Source organism: Bubalus kerabau, chromosome 13 (assembly GCF_029407905.1).
Source record: "Bubalus kerabau isolate K-KA32 ecotype Philippines breed swamp buffalo chromosome 13, PCC_UOA_SB_1v2, whole genome shotgun sequence".
In the NCBI taxonomy this organism is placed as follows: Eukaryota; Metazoa; Chordata; class Mammalia; order Artiodactyla; family Bovidae; genus Bubalus; species Bubalus kerabau.
In genome coordinates, this window is record NC_073636.1 from 17,995,917 (window position 1) to 18,017,013 (window position 21,097).

Consider the following 21,097-nt stretch of genomic DNA (forward strand, 5'->3'; position numbering starts at 1 on the left):
CATGTGTCCGAAATAATCCATCTTTTCTCATCTAGTTTAAAATACCACTTTTTAACTCTGATGTTCTGTTTCTGGGTTTTCCATTCTGTTCCATTGAATGGTCTGCTGCTTCTAGCGTAGGTAGTATATAAAATATATTTTAATATCCTTTATAGGTCCAAAGTTCCTCCCCTTATTTGTCCTTTCCAGCATTCTCTTTGCAATGTTTATTTCTACATTATTTGCTGCTAGGTCGCTTCAGTCGTGTCCAACTCTGTGCGACCCCATAGACGGCAGCCCACCAGGCTCTGCCGTCCCTGGGATTCTCCAGGCAAGAACACTGGAGTGGGCTGCCATTGCCTTCTCCATTGTGTGAAAGTGAAAATGAAGTCGCTCAGTCGCGTCTGACTTGTAGCGACCCCATGGACTGCAGCCTACCAGGCTCCTCCATCCATGGGATTTTCTAGGCAAGAGTACTGGAGTGGCTTGCCATTGAGATGACTGTTTAATCACCATGCCAATTAAAGAGAATTCTCAGTGAAATTTGCATTAATTAGGTTAAGAGAAATAATTTTAACTTGACAATCACTTGTATCAGTGTATCCAGGTAGTTGTTATGTCTCTGTCCTATTTTATGTCCTTCATTAACCTTTGGAAGCTTTTTTTTTTTAATGTAAATCCTATACCCTTCTTGATGTATTTATATCTGGGCTTTTTAAAATTTTTACTGTGATGGTACATGATTTTTCATTATAATTTATGAATGATTACTGTTTTGATATCTGGGTATTCTTTTGACAACCAGAATCAAGAACTTTTAAAATTATAATCTTGTCGTAGGAAGAAAGAGTTGAGTTTCTGGTGGTACTTAAGGAAGGCACAAACTGTTGGTATAGATTTCACCAGAAAGATGTAATACTGATAATATGCAAGATTGTAAAAAATTAAGCAAATGCAAACAAGATGGGCTTTTTAAAAAACTGAAGTGTAAGACCATTGCAACAAATTAAAAAACACTTAATATAGCTAAATTTCACCAAAATCCTATTAGCCAGATTTTTCAGTAATTTGCTAATTTGTGTGTGTGTGCACTCAGCTGTGTCTGACTCTAGGGACATCTTTTTTGTTTCCTCTTAATAATCTCTTTGTTCATTTGTTCACCCAAATCTATTTCCCACTCCGAAGTGTGTGTAATCATCATAATGGCCTTGCAGAATATTATCAACTCCATTTTTATGAGGCATCTTATGCTCTATACTTGTTCCATCCTCTTTAACATTTCCCAAACTTTAAATCTTTTCTCTTGTTTCCATCTGTCTGCAACTTGTGTGTTTCCATCTTTATTCCATTTCTTAGAAATAAAGCAAAACAGGTTGAATCCATACTGGCATAAACAGGTGAATATACCAAAACTTATTTTGACGTAGTTATTGATCCAGTAGTTACAACTGGACTAAACCTAGTATTGTGGGTGAAGCAGAAGCAGGCTCACAAGTTAATAGAAAACAGGCTAACCCAAAACTCACCAAGTTCCTGTTCCATTGGTTAATGATTTGAAGTTAATGACTTTAAGACTTTTGATTAACCAAATTTAAAAGGAACAGATACCTCCATTGCACAAGATGCACCAGCAAAATCTGAATGTATGGCAGCCTTATTTTACAGCAAAACAAATTAATTTACGCACTTATTCTTCAGAGGCCATTTAATGTCATTTTGTTCTTTGTAGACTGAATGAATTAACAACAGATTTTTGGGATTAGTGACTCAGAAGCCAAGTGTTCAGACCTTCAGCAGAAATTGCTGCTGGAATGCACCAAAGAACTCTGAAGAGAGGCTGGGTCCCTGTTGAAGTGATGTTCCAGAACAGCGTTTTCACTGATGAAAGAGCAATGAACAAAAATGAAAACAAAAAAATATTTCTCAGGGCTATCCAGCTTAGCCACACCAAATGGTTTTGGTGTATGTGACTGGTATCAATTCTTGATCACCAAGCATTTGCTTCCTACAATAGCCCAACCAAAAAATTATCTTTTGTCTTCTGCCTTCACAGTATTCTCCAGGGTGACCTATGAGACCAGTAAAAACTATAGTGATATCTGAAAAAGACTCTTGACACTTCCTGAAGCAGCCTTGAATGAGGGTCAAAGCCACTACCAAGCTGCAGGGAGATTAGAACTACACACCAGGACTTCAGGTAGGTTGTCAAGATTTGGTTTACTCTAGTGTTTCTGTAAGGACCAAGATACTCAAGGAGTCATTAGGTCATCTCTAAACTTCTCTATCTCCTTCGTCAAATGCTGTCTGGATCCCCAAGCAATGGAAACCTAAGATTTCCCATTCCCAATTTCTATGGAAACAGATGCCCTCTAGAAAGCTGCTGCCTAGAATACCCACAACTAAGACTCCTACTGAGCCTACTTAAGATTCAAATAATACCCTGACGGTGAATAAGCACATTACTGGAAAATAGAGTTGAGAACTTATTAATATAACAAAACTACACAAATCAATGAGAAATGATATGTATTATTAATAAATGGTTTGGGAAAAATCAATTGCTGATAAGAAGTAACTATACATCTCAAGGTATCACCAAAATAAACTCCAGGTTAGTACATGTTTAGTCTTTTTAATAAAAACCATTAAATATTTTAGAAGAAAATATGGATGAGTGGTATGATGTTTAGAAGATCTTTCCAAAAAAATGGAAATTAGAAAATATCAGTACATTTGGCCACATAAAACTTGAGACCAAAAAATTCAGTATAAATCCAAATATAGAAAAGGAATGAAAAGACATAATTAATGAAACATTCTTAGCTTGCAATTAAGGAACTACTTGTTTTTTTTTTAATGATCAAAGGATACCATCGGTTCACAAATTAACCATCAGATCAGATCAGATCAGTCGCTCAGTCGTGTCCGACTCTTTGCGACCCCATGAATCGCAGCACACCAGGCCTCCCTGTCCATCGAGTCGGTGATGCCATCCAGCCATCTCATCCTCTGTCGTCCCCTTCTCCTCTTGCCCCCAGTCCCTCCCAGCATCAGTCTTTTCCAATGAGTCAACTCTTCGCATGGGGTGGCCAAAGTACTGGAGTTTCAGCTTTACCATCATTCCTTCCAAAGAAATCCCAGGGCTGATCTCCTTCAGATTGGACTGGCTGGATCTCCTTGCAGTCCAAGGACTCTCAAGAGTCTTCTCCAACACCACAGTTCAAAAGCATCAGTTCTTCGGCACTCAGCCTTCTTCACAGTCCAACTCTCTCATCCATACATTACCACTGGAAAAACCATAGCCTTGACTAGACAAACCTTTGTTGGCAAAGTAATGTCTCTGCTTTTGAATATACTATCTAGGTTGGTCATAACTTTGCTTCCAAGGAGTAAGCGTCTTTTAATTTCATGGCTGCAGTCAGCACCTGCAGTGATTTTGGAGCCCAGAAAAATAAAGTCTGACACTGTTTCCACTATTTCCCCATCTATTTCCCATGAAGTGATGGGACTGGATGCCATGATCTTCGTTTTCTGAATGTTGAGCTTTAAGCCAACTTTTTCACTCTCCTCTTTCACTTTCATCAAGAGGCTTTTTAGTTCGGGTACCAGAAATTTTCTACTCTTACTTGACATGGATAGCAGTTCAATTTCATCATCTTGCCTCAAGACATTTGCTCTTCAGTTCTGTGATAATTTAATCCACTGGGATCTTGATATTCTCACTGCCTTACAGCTCATCAAATTTACCCATTAAGTGGATGACTTCATACTGATGGTACTAGGTGCATAAGAAATAGGTATAGTTTGAAAGTTGAAAGTCCTGGTAAAAATTTATGTGAGAATTTATGTTAACCCACTTTAAAAAAACAAATCAGCATTATCCATTTAAAGAAATACCCCCAAATTAAGCACAAAGCTAAACTATCACCTTGGCATCACAAATTTTTATAAAATATATATTTACAAAATATAATGTTAACAGTATAATCAGTTCTAACAGTGACCAACAGCTTTGGTGGATAAATGAACTCTGTGATTTAGGATACTGAGAAGCATAGTAACAGCTCACTTTTCTTAAAAAAGGTTTATTTTAAAAAGGTCTATTTTTTTTTTAATAAAATCTAACCAAAGGAGATATTTTATTTTCTATGTATTCCTCCAACAACTGTTTCTTCAAATTATGTATGAGGATTTGAGATTTTATGACACCAAGCAGCAGCATGAACTTAAGAATCTTAAAATCTAACAAGGATGAAAAAGCATACAGAAAGTGGAACCAAACCACAGCACAGGTAAGCACTTGCCCATCTGTCAACTTCTCAAACAGGAAAAAAAAAAAAATCACATTGAAAGTGAGTGTTAGTCGCTGAGTTGTGTCCAATTCTTGCAACCCCATGGACTGTGTAGCTTACCAGGCTGCTCTGTCCATGGAATTCTCCAGGCAAAAATCCTGGAGTGGGTGTGACCTTTCCCTTCTCCAGGGGATCTTCCCAACCCAGGTCTCCTGCATTGCAGGCAAATTCTTTACCATCTGAGCCACCAGGGAAAGCCAAAGTTTTGCTAAATTTTTAAGTTAGTTTTCTTTGTTTTTTAACAGTAAACACTATCTTTCACCAAAGTTAAAAATTAAAAATTGTGAACCTTTTGGCCTCGCATTGTTAATACTGACAACATGCTTCTACCTGGCAGGTGCTATGCTTTCTCCCCACCAGGGAACACTGCACCAGTTTTTGCAAAGTTTGATTCACAAATTTCTTAACAATCATTCAGTTATTTCGTATTTTTTATTATAGTGGATTTAGGTTTCTTTTTGAACAATGATGCATTTCCTAATAATATAAAAAGAGTCTCTCTTGTTCTTCCAGAAATCCTTTAGCAACCATCTTCTTCAATCCTATTTTGTCTTCTTCCTCCATCTTCTCCAACCTCTGCGTCTTTCATCACCTAGTTCAGAATTTCTAGGAGAGCTATACAGACATTACTAACATCTCAAGTTTACTAACAACTGGTCTTTAACATGTGAAAGGAGGAAACTGGTTGATAAAAGATGAAACACCTCTTGTGTGAAATCAACCCATAATACCTTAAGGAATTTCATATGCTATAGGTCTTGAAGTTATCGTTTTATCCACTTAACAGATCCTTCTATGTACAAGATACTGTTGACCTGGCACTCAATCCTACCTTGCATATTTTATCTTCTACTACTATATATAAAATAAATAAGGACTTACTGTATAGCACAGGGAATTATACTGTATCTTGTATTACCTTATAATGGAAAAGAAGCTGAAAAAGATATAGATATATATATAACTGAATCACTTTGCTGTATACTTGAAACTGATACATTATAAATTAACTATACTTTGTAAATTATTTTACATTGTAAATTAACTATACTTCAACAAAAACTTAGAAAGTACAAAGACAGCAGAAGCTTTGTTAGTTTTTCACACATGTATCCCATACATGATTATGATGGAAACTACCAATCCTGAAAAATCTTATGAATTGTATCACCCAAAAGTTTTCAACCAAAAATCTGTTAATGTATGTAATCACTATTTTTGACTCATGGAATATAATTAGAAGGCAACACCATCTCCTACTACCCTTTGAAATTTTCAGAGGTTCTTTTTTCAACCCAGGTTGAAAAACCTTACTCTCAAATAAGAAGAAGTCCAGAATTGCTTTCACTCACAAAGTACTTAAAAAGAATGTCCAATCTCTAACTATAAAAACACCAAGTCAGGGTTAACCAGCTTAGCCACACTACAGGATGCCCACATACAGTAGGGGTGGAAGGCAGGCATGGTCCTCTTTAGCTTTCCTGCCTAATTCCATTCTTCCTTCTTTAGATGGCAGTTTATGGTTTCCGACCCACCAGGATCAAAACTGCAGGGAGTAGCAGAGTTATGTGAGATGGTTTTGAGCAGTCTGGATCTGGCAGTTATTTTAAGCTATTACTCTCAGTGGTATTTCTGTGCCCACAGCTTTCTCACCTGTAACTCCATTGACCTAAGTGTATGTAATCCACTCTGTTGACTTTTCTTTTTCGCTCTCTAGGAATCCAGAGCACCATTTCAGATTATCCTTTTCTGGGGCCCGTCCACACCTCTAAGTGCCCTTCTGTATATTATCTAACGTGGATCCCCCAACATGGCTCACTTTCTCGCTAGACCAACATTTGGTCCTCCATAAGCATTCAAAAGGAATTTGTCAAAGCAAATGCAGAAAATGGAGAACAGTCTCAATACATTAGCAGTTCTTCTCCCGTCCTGAGCCAGAGTTACAAGTTTCTTTAGATTCCAGGTTCCCTGGGCATGTTACACACCTGCTTCCAGAACCGCAGAAAATTAGATTCCTAACAAGCTCCCCAAACTAGGTTTTACATCCTCTCTCTCTCTGTAGCCCTCCCTCTTTGGCAGCTCTGTAACCTTTTTTCATGAAATGCATTCTCAAACTCATAAGAGATTAGCCACCCATTATATTCTTGTATGAAGCACTGACACATAACTAAATTAAGTTTCTATTTTAAAAGACAGGAGGGGGTATAGGGGAATTACATTCGTGCCTAAAAGAACAGGGATCAGTGTGACAGAATAGGGGGCAAGGGAGAATTTGCACAGAAATAAAAACCTCAGTTCAAACGTATCAACTCTCCAAAGTTTATGTCCATGACCAAGTGTTGTTTCTTTCAATCCAAAGATCAAGTCTACATTCCAACATATTTTATTAAAATATTACATACTTACATTAAAAAATATGCTTATAACTAGGCAGATTGAAATAACTCAATATTTACTTTTGAAATGAGTATGAACAAATACAAAGAATATCTAAAAATAAAACACGTATCAATTATCAAAAGTAGGTATAGGTTACTTGTAAAACCCTGGCACTGTGGTAGCTTTGAACAGATAGTTTTGAAAAGTTTGAGTCCTCTTGAAATCTATCCTTATGAAGTTAATTTGGGTGGAATGTGATTCAGAATAAGTTGGAAAATTCATGTTCAGCATGATGAAGGGAGGAGACTGATGAATCATTTCAAAAAAGCAGCTATAAATCTGGACAAACTGTTGAATAAAATAGCCATCTCAGCACTCTGGAAATGAACTGAATATCTACAACTAAGAAGTGCTTACTCCTGACAACCAGTTCAGGAAAGAACCTGTGAGCCTGTGGGCTTCCTGTGCTGCCACATCCTGGACCTTCGCGGGCAGTGGTTCAACCAGGGTGATGGCAGATCCTGGGAACAAGGCCTGCTGCCACTGCCAGAAAGGACTCACCTGACTTGACGCACTGTAGAATGGTGAGCTCAAGTTGTAAGCAAACAGGGTTCGCTGAGGTTATAGTCCCAAGTGGGGCAAACAACAGAGTAGCGAGGGATTTCACTGCAAGTTCTGGGAGGGAAGACAGCCATCTGGGTTTGATAAGCACTTCTAAATACTCTGGATTTACAGGCATGCAAAGTGGAAACTGAGGCCATCCACATACTCACAGTTGCCCAAACCTGCACACATGCACAAGGGAGAAGGAAAAAGCCCACCAAAAAGCAAAGACCAGACAAGACTTGCAAATGAGCTGAACACTGAATGTACTTGCCAGCCCACATAGATCCACTGGCAGAGTGGAGGCCTGACTGATGGGGTTTGAACATAACCTCTGTCCAATCCTTTGGCTAAATACTAAGCTATGCAGTCACAGCAGAAACTGTTAGGAAGCAAGAGTTAACATTTTTTAAACAAAGGAGCAGACACACTAGTGGCTGTACACTGTCATGGAGACAGATTTCACAAATTTACTGATGGCAAATTACTAAATAAGAACAAACCTCTAGGGAAAAATTTCAGAATCAGTAATTGCTACATTATCTGAAATTCAACAAGTTTACAAAGAAAGAGGAAAATGTACCCTTATTGAGGAAGAAAAGTATTCAGCTGGAATTGAGTATCTCCAGATGCTGGAGTTAGCAAAGATTTAAAAGCAGCTATTATGAGCATGCTCAAAGAACTAATGGAAGTCATGTTTAAAGAATTAATGAGACCTATGATGAAAATGATGCAATGCATAAAGAATCTCAATAAAGAGATACAAAATATAGCAAAGAACCAAATACAAACTCAGAGCTGAAAAATATAAGATGTAAAATGAAAAATTCAGTTGAAAGAAGAATCAGTAAAGCTGAAGAATCAACAGAAAGTATTCAATCTGAAGGAGAGAGAGAAGCAATGAAAAAAATGAACAAAGCCTCAGAAACCACATCAACATTAAGTATATCAACACATGTGAAAAAGAACCCCAGAAGGAGAAGAGAAAGGGCAAATAAATATATTTGAAGAAATAATTGCCCCCGACTTCTCAAATCTGATGAAAAACATTTTATCCATAGATCCAGGAAGCTCAACAAATCCCAAGTAGAAAAGCGTCAAGGAGATCCACACTTAATACCCATCAAACTGTTAAAAAGACAAGGCTAAGGGAAACTTCTTGAAAGCAGCAATAGCTGTTTACTATTAACATAATCATTACATAATCATTGACACTGACCTCTCACCAAAAATAATGTGAGGTCAGGAGTTTGTAAGATGACATGTTTGAAGTATTTAAAGAACAAACTTAATTAATCATGTACTCCATATCCAGCAAAAATATTCATAAAAAAACAAAAGGCAAATAAAGACTCCCCCAGATAAAGACTGAGGATTTAAGATTATATACAGCAGTAGTTATGTCACTGTACCGTCCAGTTGCTATAAGACATACAAATGTAACATGACAACTATAGCACAAAGAAGAGGAAAAAAGGAGATAGAGCAGAACAATGCTACTATATTTTTACAGAATTAAATCTGTATTATTTTGAAGTAGACTGTAATTAAGAGTGATAAATTCATATTGTCATCCCTAGAGCAACTGCTAAGACAGAACTCAGAAGAGGAGGAAGAGGGAATTCCCTGGTGGTCCAGTGGGTAGGAATCTGTGCTGTCACTGCCAAGGGCCTGGGTTCAATCCCTGGTTGGGGAACTAAGATCCCATAAGGCATGTCACACAGCCAGGAAAGAAAAAAAACACAAGATTCATGTGATAAAGGACCTGTCTTCAGAATATGTGATCTCTTACAACACAGAAGACAACAAACCAAAGCAGGGAGGGAAGATCTGAATGGACATTTCTCCAAAGAGGACATACAAAGGCCAAAAGTCTAGCAGAGGATACTCAAAATCACCAGTCCAAGGGCAACGTAAATTAAATCTACGATGAGACTACTTCATACACACTAAATGACTCTGTCAAAAAGATAAGACTGTTCGAAACGTACAAGATATGGATAAACTGGAACATTTCATACACTGGTAGCTGGAACACAAAATTATATATTTAGTTACTTTTAAAACAGTTCATCAGGTTCTTAAGAAGTCAAACAGAAACTCAGCACCTAAGGCAGAAATTTCTGGAAGTCTACCTATGGAAATGAAAACGTGTCCACAAAAAGACATGTATACACATACATATAAACAGACAGAGGGCAGGGAAAAGAGGAGAAAGGGAGGAAGGGCCAGAAGAAACTGTGGCAAATGAAATCAGTTGGTGAATCTGAATCAGGAGTATAAGGGAGATCCTTGTATTATTCTGATAATGTTTCTCTAAGGTTGAAAGTACATCAAAATTTTAAATTACCCAAACAAAAGGGCAAGAGTATCATGTAGCAAGCTCCCTCCATCAACCTCAATGAAGACCATAAACAATTTAAAAGTTACTAGAAAACTATAGGTAATTTTAATAAAATCACTTCAAGAATATAATTTGGTTGTAAAACCAATACAATGTGCTCTAAAATAATTTTTCTACTGAGCTAAAGTCATCTGTAAATCCTGTAACAACACATTAATATTTGCAAAATCTGACTGAAAAGTAAACACAACTTTCCATTTCTAACACAGAGTAATTCAAAAGTTCACTCTGAAGGGGACTGAGTTTTTGGTTTTATTTTGGTTTCACTGCCAAGCATAATTACATTGTTATTCAGAATTTGAGGTGTGTTACTTGTTTATTTAACAAAATACTGTTGCTCTGAAATAAGCTTCATTTTCAGAGTGATAGCATTGTTTTTAAAAAAAAAATCATGAAAATGCAAGCTGGATTTTTTAAAAGTTACAATCATTTAAATTCTGATTGTATCTATAGGTTCATAATTCTCCACTCATTTTTTTAAAAAAACACTTCATATACAATCAATCTAGATCATAATTAAGTGCATCTTAATGAAGTTTCCACTAATGAACGTAGAACTACGATGTAGCAACAGCCAAACAGCATCATTTCTTTATCAAAGATAAATGGTACTATCTAGAAACAAAGACAATCCTTCATGAATTTTACTTTGCTAAGTAAAAATACCTCCCAAGAGCTAAAGGCACACTTTCTATTCACATCTAACACTGTAACCAACCATAAAATCATTACTGATTTTCAACTTAATAACCAATTAACACTTCTCAAACAAGCTGTTTTCAATCCTGATAGCTCTTTATTTTCTTTAATAAATTTGCTATTTGCAATAGGTGTTCATCATGAGAATAATCAAAATTAGATGAATGTGACAACAGAGTGACAAAGTGTTTCACACCTCTGAATGATACCGGGTCAAGAATGGGAGAAAGAGTTGCAAAATAAGACTACTTCAATGCTACTTATGGTCTTGCAATAAAACTAGCAATACATCCAATTCAAGAGCTATCATCTCACTTCCAACTTCTTCCCCTCAAGAACAATTTGAATCTCTTTGGCATCCAAAGTCTCGTAGGTCAATAAAGCTTCTGCCAGATTCTTGTGCTCTTTTGCATGAGTCTTCAAGATATGTTTTGCTCGCTCATATGAATCCTGAAATACAAAGCAGATATGTAAAAGGCAGAAACCTTAGAAGCAAAACCATAAATGGGAAAAAAAAAAAAACCTCTTTACGTACTCTAAAAAAATATCTAAGATCTACTGATATCTATCTATAAAACATAAAAGCATTTAAAAGCTTGGTTCCCTGACAATAACTTTCATACTTTCCAGTGTTGTATTTTTAACCTCCAAATCTATCCTATAGATAACCAAGGTCCACTTACACAAAAAGCTACTGAAAAAGTAAAAGTATACACTACTCATTTGATTTCTAAGTAAGGTCTATAAACACAGAAATCTATTTCTTTATTCAATATACATGCTAAAAGTAAAGGGAGTTTGTTTGTTCATTTTGTCTCTTAACATTTCACCAATTTACTCAATCTAGAATGGCCAGAAAAGACACAGATTTTCATTCTTTTACTTGGTAACACACTCACTTTGCAAAACTGTAACGGTCTATCACTAGAGGTGACCTTTGACTTTCATACTTTTTTTTCTGCAACCCACCTTGAACTTATCACTTAAATGCTTCAACTCTCCTTTCAAAGCGAGTCTGAATTAAGTTAATCAGTTTATGAATAATGGCAATAATAACAGTTCATTTTTGACAGTATCACATTTGCCTGTACAAATGTCAACATTTGAATAGCTAATCATTTTTGCCCTTATAAAAATGGATAGAAAACATAAAAATGAATTTACCAAAACCAAGAAACACAGGCATATAATACAATTACTAGACATTGTGAACATAACCATAATGTCCAAATGAAATAACCACATTAAATATATAAATTATTAGAAATATATTATGGAATATTATAGCTAAAAATCAAGGATTAGCAGTAAGTTTAAAAACTTCCTTGGAAAATAAAATAAATAAAATAAAAACTTCCTTGGAATGAACCCCTTACTTTATTACATGTAAAACTATTAGGTTTCACACTTTTAAGGCTCATGTACATTTGAACCTGGGGCTTCCCTGGTGGCTCAGATGATAAAAAGTCTGCCTACAATGCGGGAGACCAGGTTCAGTCCCTGGGTTGGGAAGATCCCCTGGAAAAAGGAATGGCAACCCACTCTACTATTCATGCCTGGAGAATCCCATGGACAGAGGAGACTGGCAGGCTACAGTCCATGGGATTGCATTTGAGCCTAATACAACACATAATACCCAAGTAAGCCTGCCATCTAGTGGAAAGAGTACCTACTGTACTTCCTGTAGCAATGGTGCCCCTATTAACTTTATGAGCTATATCGACATTTCTAAAGAACCATGGAACTTTAGCTATTTTGCATGCACCCAAATACTCAGGCACATTTTGACTAAACAGATAAACAAACATTAAAAAAAAAAAGATTATTACCCTCAAAAGGATTCTGATTTCCTGTTCAATAGCAGATTGAGTTTCTGGACTCAGTTTCCCTGTATCACTGTAGGTCATAACTCCAAGCTAAAATCAATGAAAAGAAAGAAATTGAACATAAAAACCTCTAACTAATGTATGTAACAGAAGGAGGACTATACCATATATAAGAAAATAAGTATCAGGGAAGCAAGGAAAAATTACAATATAAAAATGCCTTTGAGGGCAAAAAAAATTCATTCTTCTTCTGAAAGTATAATAAGTGAAGTGAAAGTCACTCAGTCGTGTCCAACTCTTCGCGGACCCCAGGAACTATACAGTCCACGGAATTCTCCAGACCAGGATACGGCAGTGGGTAGCCTTTCCCTTCTCCAGGGGATCTTCCCAACCCAGGGATCGAACCCAGGTCTCCCGCATTGCACGCGGATTCTTCACCAGCTGAGCCACAAGGGAAACTGTAATACTAAAATGTACAGAGAGAATTTTAAAACCCAAGTATGGTTCTAAGTGGGCTTCCGGTTGGTGCTAGTGGTAAAGAACCTGCCTGCCAATGCAGGCGATACGAGACATGGGTTCGATCCTGGGTCGAGAAGATCCCCTGGAGGAGGGCATGGTAATCCACTTCAGTATCCTTGCCCGGAGAATCCCATGGACAGAGGAGCCTGGTAGGCTACAGTCCATAGGGTTGCACAGAGTCAGACGTGACTGAAGCAACTTAGCATGCATGGTTCTGAGCACCTTCTTGGACAACTTTAGCAGCTATTCTAGTCCAGAAATTCACAGTCACAGTATATTGGAATTGCTTCACGGAGCCACAGTGATAAAGCAGATATACAGAGTATGTGGAAAGGGCAAAATTAAGCAAGCTCACAGAAAGAGCTAAATAATTTATATTATCATTTGGTTAATTCATGAATAACTGTTACTGTCTGAGCAGCTGGAATAGAAACAGTGTGTGCCTTAGGAAATGAGATTTAATTTATAAAGTAAGCTTTGTCAAATCCATTTGGAATGAAACAGGAAAATCTATCAATTTATAATAGAACCCTCTCTCAGAGACACTACACTCTTCACATCATCATGTGATACATGAGGGAAGGTTAAAATTAGCTATTACCTTTTCACTCATTCCAAATTTGGTGACCATGCGCTTTGCTATTTTGGTTGCATTATCAAAATCACTGGAAGCACCTAAAATTTTAAAATATACATAGAACTCAAGTTAAAAAAAAAATCTTTAAATGAACGAACACAATTTGAACTAAAGTCATTATTTACAGTAACCTGTTGTAATATGGTCACTTCCAAATATAAGCTCCTCTGCCACTCTTCCTCCCATGCTGACGTCCATCTGGGCAAGCAGCTGAGCTCTAGTTTCATTCCACCGATCATTCTCAGGCAACAGGGACACCTAGACAATTGAAAAGCAAAGAGAAAATTCACACACAGTTTTGAAATACATATTAATAACCTGAATTATCATTTGTCTCTCTTACTTAATACCATGATGCTGAAAACTCAGCAACATTTCATAGAGACAGTCATGGTGACTGATGACCAAACCAGAAATGTATAAAATGAGGAAAACAGAAGTGCATTTTATAAATAAGTAGTTAATGCTGCAGTACAACTGTCTGTCCTTCACTGAATAAAAATATTTAAAATGTCTATAATTAGAAAGATATGAAAATGAAATGTATGCTCAATGAGATAAAACTTGGAAAAACTGAACCAGTCATTATGATACATAATTTCTTCTGAGGGGAAAACAGCAACTACACATTTACGAATTATATTTTGTTGTCATTCCTGAATTAAATTTCATAATTTAAATATACTATCTGAAATATTAAAGATATCCTTTATTAGCAGATAAATTTCACACATATGTCTGAATTCAAGACAGTTGAGGAAGTTAAAGAAGAACATATCAACAAACTTAGGAAGTAGCTGAATTTTCTTTTGAAATGTTTTCATCAGTCATTTCCTTCATAAGTTACTAGGGAGCATTATCCGAAAGAAAATAAAACCTAAAGGTTCTCACATGTCCAAGTGTTGGCCCTCGAGGCATGATTGTAGCTTTGTTGATAGGCATTGCATCTTTAGTGTAATATGCAATAATAGCATGACCAGATTCATGATACGCTGTGATCGTTTTGTTTTTGTTATCAATTTCCACACTTCTACGCTCAGGCCCTAAGAATAAAAATTTACTTAAGTAAAATACTCCATTAGGAAAGAATATTTAAGTGAATGAAGTTCATATGCCTCAAAGTCATTCTTCGAGTAATATGATTTAATATCATTAATATTTTAAAACATCGTGAAAGTTTAAAAAATGAGTAGACTCCACTCTATAACACATGTAAGCCATAATTTGTCAACTGAAAACCAAATTCTAAGAACTATAATTTTACTCCTTATATCAAAAGGAAAAAACTATTTCCAGAAAATAAACTTCTAACAGGAATAACATAACAACCTGTTTTGAAGCCAATTTAAATAATCTTTATTTTACTTTCTTTTTGGCTGTGCTGCGTCTCTCTGCTGCGTGGGCTTTTCCCTAGTTGTGGCGAGCGGGGACTACTCTCCGGTTGTGGTGCACAGGTTTCTCAACGCAATGGCTTCTCTGGTTGCGGAGCTCAGGTTCTATGCTTCAGTAGCTGTGGTGTGTGGGCTCAGTAGTCGTGGCTCCTGGGCTCTAGAGCACAGGCTCAGTAGTTGTGGCACATGGGCTTAGTTGCTCCATGGCATGTGGGATCTTCCAAGATCAAGGATTGAACCTGTGTCTCCTGTATTGGCAAGTAGCTTCTTTACCATTGACCCACCAGGGAAGCCCCTTGAAGCCATTTAAGGTTTAAAATAAAACTTAAAATACTGAAAAACAGTAAAAAGTTAACTATTCTTTAATCAGCAATATCAGATAAGAAGAAAAACATGGGCACCTTCAAAGAGTAAAATATACGGTGTATTTGTTCTGTAAGAGGCCAAACTTTGTGCTATGTTTGAGTATATATTGGCATGTTTCTATACCTTTCGTTTTTATAACCTTTCTCTCAAAATTAAGAATTTTTTCTCTATCATAATGAACAGCATAACATAGGGGAAAAAAAGAAAAGAAACCTACCCATTAGGATTTTATCTTTGGAAAACTCTAGTTCCTTCATAGTAACCATTTCTTTTCCATCAACAGCTGCCTTTAATGCAGCCTGGTTCACAAGATTCTCCAACTCTGCTCCAGAAAAGCCAACAGTACCTCGAGCTATGATTTCTGGATCAACAGCTATATGCAGACAGAACACAACATTGAAATTTCAAAAGCAGTAATAAAAAGCTCTGCATAAAGAACTCACTTTGCAAAAGAAAAAAGAAAATAGCAATCATAAACTATAATTTAAAAAAAAACTTTACTAAATTCTAAGAGGAAAAAGGAAAAATTGCTACTGAACAGACCATAAAAATTGTCACTGGGACAAATAACATAAGTTCTTGTACTTAAATAAATTTTGTGAAAAACAAAGAAAGGTAAAGTTGTCAGATAACGATTTACAGACTTTCAGTTATCACCCAACCACAAATTGAAAAAGCCCATTATCAGTTTCATCTTGAAATAACTCTGGACACAAAAGTCCACGTTACAAGAGGAAACATGTTTGATTTTATGAACTGATTCTGGTATCTCTGAAAATACTGCAGTTTAATAGCTGCTTTTACTACTCAGGTGGGTCCATACTATTTCCATGTATTTTGTTTTATACTTTTGCTTCCCCTCTTTTGGCCCCAAAGTGATTACATCATGAAGTACTATGCTCATAATATAGAGGTACTTCTTCTATTATTTTATATTTTAAATTCATCTAGAGAAACATTTATACATAGATTCATCAATTATCTATCTCAATATTCAAAAGAAAACTTTCTTTCAAATCGGGATTCAAAATTATAGAATCTCTGATACACACTACTTAAGAAATAGACTTTAAGGACAAATAAAGGGAGAGGAAAAAAACACTTAAAGGAACTTGTCTTTTAAGACATCCTGAGTAAGGACCACAAACAGGATAAATTGATATATTACCATTTCACAAAGATAATGTTTGTATCATAGAATTAGACTTACACTGATCAAACTTTATTTTATTGAGGTACCACTTCAAGATTTCTGTTCGACCTCTCACATCTGGCCTTGGAACTGTAACCTGCATGTCAAAGCGACCAGGGCGTATTAAGGCACTACAAGGAGAATACAAAAAGAAAATATAATTAATAAACTGTGCTGAGGGTCTGGTTATAAAAACAGGACTGACATCCTAAAGAGAAGATGAAAAGGTAAGGGCAACAAACATTTATTCTGAGCATAAATATTCAGATTAGTTCCTTGTAAAACATGGTTGAAATAATAATTTCAAAAACTGGAAGGCTAAACAAAGGTTCATATAGATAAATGTGTGCATCAGGATAGTATACTACCCTTCAGAGACAAAGACAAGCAAGTCTGTCAGTAAAGGAACAAATAATTCTATAGCAGCCTATTATGTGAGCCACACACCCATCTTACTGCTGTATTCAGTTCAGTTCAGTTCAGTCACTCAGTCGTGTCCGACTCTTTGCGACCCCATGAATTGCAGCACACCAGGCCTCCCTGTCCATCACCATCTCCCGAAGTTCACTCAAACTCACGTCCTTCGAGTCAGTGATGCCATCCAGCCATCTCATCCTCTGTTGTCCCCTTTTCCTCCTGCCCCCAATCCCTCCCAGCATCAGTCTTTTCCAATGAGTCAACTCTTCACATGAGGTGGCCAAAGTACTGGAGTTTTATAAAACGTTAAACTAGACTCTTAAGCAAGAACCAACTATTAGATCAAATGAAAGTATGAATAACTTAAACAGTAAAATCAATAAAAACCTTAACTACAGTAAATTTTACTTTTAAAAATGTGCTGTCTACCACCCACCCCCAAAAGCTCTGTGTTTAAGTCATAAAAAGATTCTTTTAGTACCTTTGCTGCTGCTGCTGCTAAGTCACTTTAGTCGTGTCCCACTCTGAGTGACCCCATAGACGGCAGCCCACCAGGCTCCCCTGTCCCTGGGATTCTCCAGGCAAGAACACTGGAGTGGGTTGCCATTTCCTTCTCTAGTACATAAAGCAGTACTTTAGTAGCTTTACTGAGATACAATTCTCACATCATAGAATTTGAAGTGGACAATCCAGTGGGTATTAATAGATTCAGAGTTGTCTAACCATCACAATAATTTTAGAGAATATTGATCCCTTCCCCCACTTTCTCCAGCCAAAAGAAACCCCAAGTCTACTGGCAGTTATTTCCCTCCTGTTTGCCCAACCTCTGGCAACTGCTAAATTACTTACCATTGCTATGGATCTGCTTATTTTGAACATTTCATATAAAAGGAATCATATAATATATAATGTTTTGTGATGAGTATTCTTCACTTAGCACAATGTTTTTAAAGTTCATCACTGTTCTAGAATATATCACAAAAATTTTAATACTTACTTATCTAATGCCTCTGGGAAATTTGTGGCACCTATGATGATAACTCCTTCATTGGGTTTAAAACTATTAAGGAAAAAAAGTATCTTTTCACTGAAAGTTAAAACAGCACACACACAGAAATATTCTACACAACTGTTTATCTTCAATTTTATTAGCAGCAAAGAAAAGGAATTGTCTTTTTAATGCCCCAAATAGTAAGACATCACTCACTGCTTTTTAAAAGGTCAGTGCACTTCAATAAAACTTGTTAACAATACATCACCAAATCATCTGTGGTTTCACAGTAAATTTTCTACTTAGGAAGAGATAACCTGACACAAAAAGCTTGAGTTCCTGACTAATTTTTTGAAAAATTATTTTCAAGTTTACCAATTCCAATTATTTACTCTTAAACTTTCAGACTGTCTTGTACGACGTTAAGAAACTTCTCTGCTTCATTCAAAGCAAGTCCACCTCTTACTTTTTACATTATGGAAACTGATGCAAGCTTTTGATCTATAGCAATACTCAGAGCTAGTCACAAACAGTGAAGGAGTGTGGGTATTCTCCTTGCACATCTCCAAACAGATGACGACTTTCAGCTAGAATCATTGCTTTTCTGTCATACTACAGTAAATGAAAATTTTACTTTTCAATTTAAGAGTAGTTAATACATCAGTTATCAATGATCCCATTAGTAAAACAATACAATAGTCAAAATAGCTTGTCTTTACTCCTTGCACATACGATATTCTGTTGCCTATAAACTTAAATTTTTCCGATCTCTGAAATACTACTACCTATACCACCAAATTCTCAAGACAGAAGATTCAATTACCCATCCATTTCAGCCAGAAGTTGATTTATAGTCTGCCGTGAATATGGATGCATTGGAGATTCAATTCGCTTCCCACCAACAGAATCCAATTCATCAATAAATATAACACAAGGGGCATTTGCTTTTGCTTCCCCTAAAGACAGAAAGGATTCAAATAAGTTTAATAAAATCAACACCTTTAAAATAAAATTGTATAAATAGTTAAAAACCTGTAAGATAATTAAAAAGCCAATAAAAGACACTCATTAGGGAGCAAATACATAAAAGAAGGTCTTTCTTAACTGCTTTAAGAAGAGTAGTCTCAAATAAAAAAAAAATTAAAACACTGAGTATTCATTCTTCCTAGTCATACAAACCATATACAGTCAGATTTGAGGCAAATAATTTTTAAATATATACTACAGAATTAATAAATAAGGTGAAAACAAAACACACCAAAAAAACAAAACAAAACAAACGAAACCACAGGTTTTCAACAGACCCCAGCCTCATCCAGCAACCTAGTGATTCCACAAACTCTTCTGACTAATTGGAAAGAAAAGTAATAGTTTTATTTTAGCCCACACACTAAGTTACCTGAGATTAGCATCCTACAATGGCTATTTCAGCCAACTATCAAATCAGAAACAAGAAGCGAAGACAGAGTTTAAGAAACCCTCTTTTCCTAACATTAAGAGAAATTATTACTATATAAAAGATCCACTAGACCTACTGAAAAGATTTCTTATACGGCTGGCTCCCACACCCACAAACATCTCATCAAATTCTGATCCAGAAGCATAATAAAAAGGAACATCAGCTTCTCCAGCAACAGCTCGGGCAAGAAGTGTCTTCCCTGTTCCTGGTGGTCCAACTAAAAGAATTCCTAAAGGAAAAAAATAAACAAGAATGGTTCAAATTAAAAAACAAAAACACAACCTGATAAGAACTTAAAACAAATAATTACGAATTAATAAATACAGTGCTGTGGTTGAAGGCACACCAATGATCAATATTTTCAAACATAGTCAAACATATTTGTCTCTATAAATGATGCACTTCAGGACCTGCTTCGTAACTAATTTTCCTGTATTATTTAAATACTATTTACACATTGGGATAAATGCTGGTATCTGAATATGACTTTGGATTAGATAACAGTTTTAGATCTATGTTAAATTTCCTGACTTTAATAACTGTACTGAAATTGTAATGAAGAGAATATCCTTAATTCTTGGCCACACATGATGAGGTATTTAGGGACAAAAGAGCATGACATCTATAGTTTATTGCAAATGGTTTTTAAAAAATGTAAAGAAAATCAATTAACAAATAAAACAAAATGTTAAAAAAATTTTTGAGTCTGAGTTAAAACCATGGAGGGAATTCTTTGTACTATTTATTGTTGCAATTTACTTAAAAGTTTGAAATAACAAAAAAAGATAACAAAATAGTATGTTCAGAATGAGCACTTGTAAAATAGCAATTAAGAATTACTAATAAACTTTCACCAGGTAAATCGGATAAAAGTTAAATTAGTGATAATATTACAGTGTTTTGTCAAGTCATGGGAAAGCGAAGATACCTTACCTTTTGGAAGTTTACCTCCAAGAACAGTAAATTTTTGTGGATTTTTCAAAAATTCAACAACTTCCTGTAATTCCTGCTTAGCTTCCTCCACCTGAAGTGATACAATTTACCAAATAATTTAAAATGTTAATTATCTTACCAAGACATCCTCTTTGTATATTGTAAATTTAACCTGATATTAATTTGGCTTTTTGTTTCAGTGAAAGTATACAAAAAGGCCCCTTCAGAAATACTCAACACAAAGGGTTTTCTCCTGACCCTCAGTACCAGATACATGAAATCTCCTTACATATCCCAACAAAACCCCTTTCCAATTGCTTCCTTTGGTTAAAAAAAAAAAAAAGAACAAAAAAACCCTGTTACATTCAAAATTCTAGTTAAATGTCTCAGTGGCATTTAATATAGAATTGCCTAATAAGTTTCAAATCTAAAACTTTTTTGGACCCGGTTATAAGCTTCAAGGGCAAACTATCTGGACTTACTATATATTAATGATAAGTGAGTCTGAAATGTTTAAGTTATAACATTAATTTTTGACTAGTTATGAAGTCATTTTTATTATAAGGAATTACTACTAGAATATAAACAATTTAGTTCCTAACAAATGCCAAAGGACAGTGACTAAAATTAAGCTATAGTATACTGCTTTATGTACTAGAGAAGGAGATGGCAACCCACTCCAGTGTTCTTGCCTGGAGAATCCCAGGGACAGGGGAGCCTGGTGGGCTGCTGTCTATGGGGTCATACAGAGTGGGACACGACTGAAGTGACTTAGCAGCAGCAGCAGCAATACTGCTTTATAAATAGTTGTGGTAAAAAAAAAATTTAAAGACTTAATTCCCCAAATATAAAATCTTACAGAATTGAGATCCCTAGCAAAAAAAAAAAAAAAAAAAAAAAAAATATCCAATCTGGCCAACAAAAATTGCAATCAGAATATTAGATCATCT

At 35.8% G+C, this 21,097-nt stretch overlaps 1 protein-coding gene across 2 annotated transcripts in view; it reads right to left on the reverse strand.

The window, feature by feature from the left end:
• Nucleotides 1-10,493: 10,493 nt before the first annotated feature.
• YME1L1 (YME1 like 1 ATPase) overlaps nucleotides 10,494-21,097 on the reverse strand; it is a 30,308-nt gene continuing 19,704 nt past the window's right edge. For both annotated transcript variants that reach the window (XM_055543619.1, XM_055543618.1), the window contains 11 exons: nucleotides 20,148-20,238; nucleotides 19,291-19,443; nucleotides 18,579-18,711; nucleotides 17,762-17,824; nucleotides 16,366-16,478; nucleotides 15,373-15,528; nucleotides 14,290-14,441; nucleotides 13,530-13,656; nucleotides 13,363-13,436; nucleotides 12,246-12,332; nucleotides 10,494-10,866 (listed from right to left, as the gene is read on the reverse strand). In XM_055543619.1, coding sequence (XP_055399594.1) covers nucleotides 10,723-10,866; nucleotides 12,246-12,332; nucleotides 13,363-13,436; nucleotides 13,530-13,656; nucleotides 14,290-14,441; nucleotides 15,373-15,528; nucleotides 16,366-16,478; nucleotides 17,762-17,824; nucleotides 18,579-18,711; nucleotides 19,291-19,443; nucleotides 20,148-20,238 — 1,293 coding nt within the window. In that variant the 3' untranslated portion in view covers nucleotides 10,494-10,722. The remainder of the gene's footprint in view (nucleotides 10,867-12,245; nucleotides 12,333-13,362; nucleotides 13,437-13,529; nucleotides 13,657-14,289; nucleotides 14,442-15,372; nucleotides 15,529-16,365; nucleotides 16,479-17,761; nucleotides 17,825-18,578; nucleotides 18,712-19,290; nucleotides 19,444-20,147; nucleotides 20,239-21,097) is intronic.